Source organism: Poecilia reticulata, linkage group LG19 (genome assembly GCF_000633615.1).
Source record: "Poecilia reticulata strain Guanapo linkage group LG19, Guppy_female_1.0+MT, whole genome shotgun sequence".
Classification (NCBI taxonomy): domain Eukaryota; kingdom Metazoa; phylum Chordata; class Actinopteri; order Cyprinodontiformes; family Poeciliidae; genus Poecilia; species Poecilia reticulata.
Window position 1 is genome coordinate 1,242,718 of NC_024349.1, and position 1,510 is coordinate 1,244,227.

General features: G+C 35.4%; 1 protein-coding gene across 1 annotated transcript in view; it reads left to right on the forward strand.

The window, feature by feature from the left end:
• LOC103481150 (circularly permutated Ras protein 1-like) overlaps nt 1-918 on the forward strand; it is a 12,998-nt gene extending 12,080 nt beyond the window's left edge. Inside the window, exons 20-22 of the mRNA XM_017310681.1 lie at nt 207-300; nt 369-395; nt 469-918. Of these exons, the coding sequence (XP_017166170.1) occupies nt 207-300; nt 369-395; nt 469-534 (187 nt within the window). The 3' untranslated portion in view covers nt 535-918. The remainder of the gene's footprint in view (nt 1-206; nt 301-368; nt 396-468) is intronic.
• The last annotated feature ends 592 nt before the right edge of the window (nt 919-1,510 follow it).

The window sequence follows — 1,510 nt, forward strand, 5'->3', positions numbered from 1 at the left end:
TATTAATTTAATAATTAAATAATTAAAAAAATTTAATTTATTAAAATTTATTTAATTTATTTTAATTTATTTTCTTAATGGGATTTTTATTCATATTTTTAACTATTCTATTTATATATACATAAATGACTAAATAAATTGAATAACATAATTTTGCTGAGGCCTGAGTGGGTTTCTGTTGCAGTGGTTCTGTTAAATGCTTTCAGGGAGCAGAACCAGAGAGCAGAGGACCAGCAGATGTACCAGGACTGGGTCAGAACCATGGAGCCCATAAACCGCAACATTCACACTCTAACCAGGGTGAGTTCTTTCACGTGGTAAAAATCACAAACGGAAAACGTTTTTGAATCTTTTCCTGTGTTTTTCAGAGGAGCGCTCTTCTGTCCTACTCTGAGGTAACTCGTTGTTCTTTCGGATTTCGCTGAATGTCGGTTCTGTTTCTGTCTGACCCGAATTTTCCTCCTGCAGCCTCTGACTGACGCTGGTGCAGCTCTGCTCATCACCATGAAGCACAGCAACAGGAAGTCCATGTAGCCGCCGCCAAACGTCACACAAAGGCTCCGAGTCGCTCTCTATAATTACATGATACATAATATAATCATATGTATAATTATATTGCCACAGGAAATCTCTGCTTTTAATTCGTTTTGTATTAAAATATAAAACTGTTCATTTCTGAGGTGTTTTAAATGTTTTTGCAACTGAAACCTCAAGTTCATATGTTAAGTGATTAAATTCATAAACTAATATAATTAATATCATCCAAGTTTCTTCAAAGAGTCAAAGATGGTGATTTTGTGGGGAAGAATCTCCAGTAGCAGTCAGACTTGCAACAAATCAGAAAAGACCTCTGACTGAAGACTTGCTCTATGATAGACTAACAACCTTCATTTGTTATAAAGATACTATTGATTTAAATTGGGCCTCTGTCTCTTTAAGAAGCTCCTGCTCTTCCTGAAGCTCCGCCTCCAGGAAGTCGTCCCAACATGGCTCCTCTATTAACCCTTTAACGTTTTACCAGCGTCGCTCTGAGCAGCGGCTCCTATAATGAGCTGGTTGCTAATTGCTACTGGCTAGTCTGAAGGAGCTGAGAGGGGGGGGAGAAGGCGGGGCTACGTCCACCCAGGCATTGTAACAGCTAAATGGTTGCCATGGAGATAAAAGTGTTTGTTAAACATACCTTTATTGACGAGGGAATAAAATCATAACATGATGGAAAGATTAAAATAGCTCATTTTAAATTATGCTGCCCCTTTAAGATGCTAAGCTAACTTATTGGTTGCACTTCATAACTAAATGTTTCATTTTATGGGAACATATATTTTCTTAATGGGATTTTTATTCATATTTTTAACTATTCTATTTATTTATGTTGAATAAAATGTCTCCATAGGAGGTAAAATTCAACCGAAGAAATGAACAAAAGACCAAATCACAGCTAACAAACATGCTAAAAACTCAAAATATTTATTTTTTATTTTAAAAAAGAAATATTTTTTAAAATATTTAT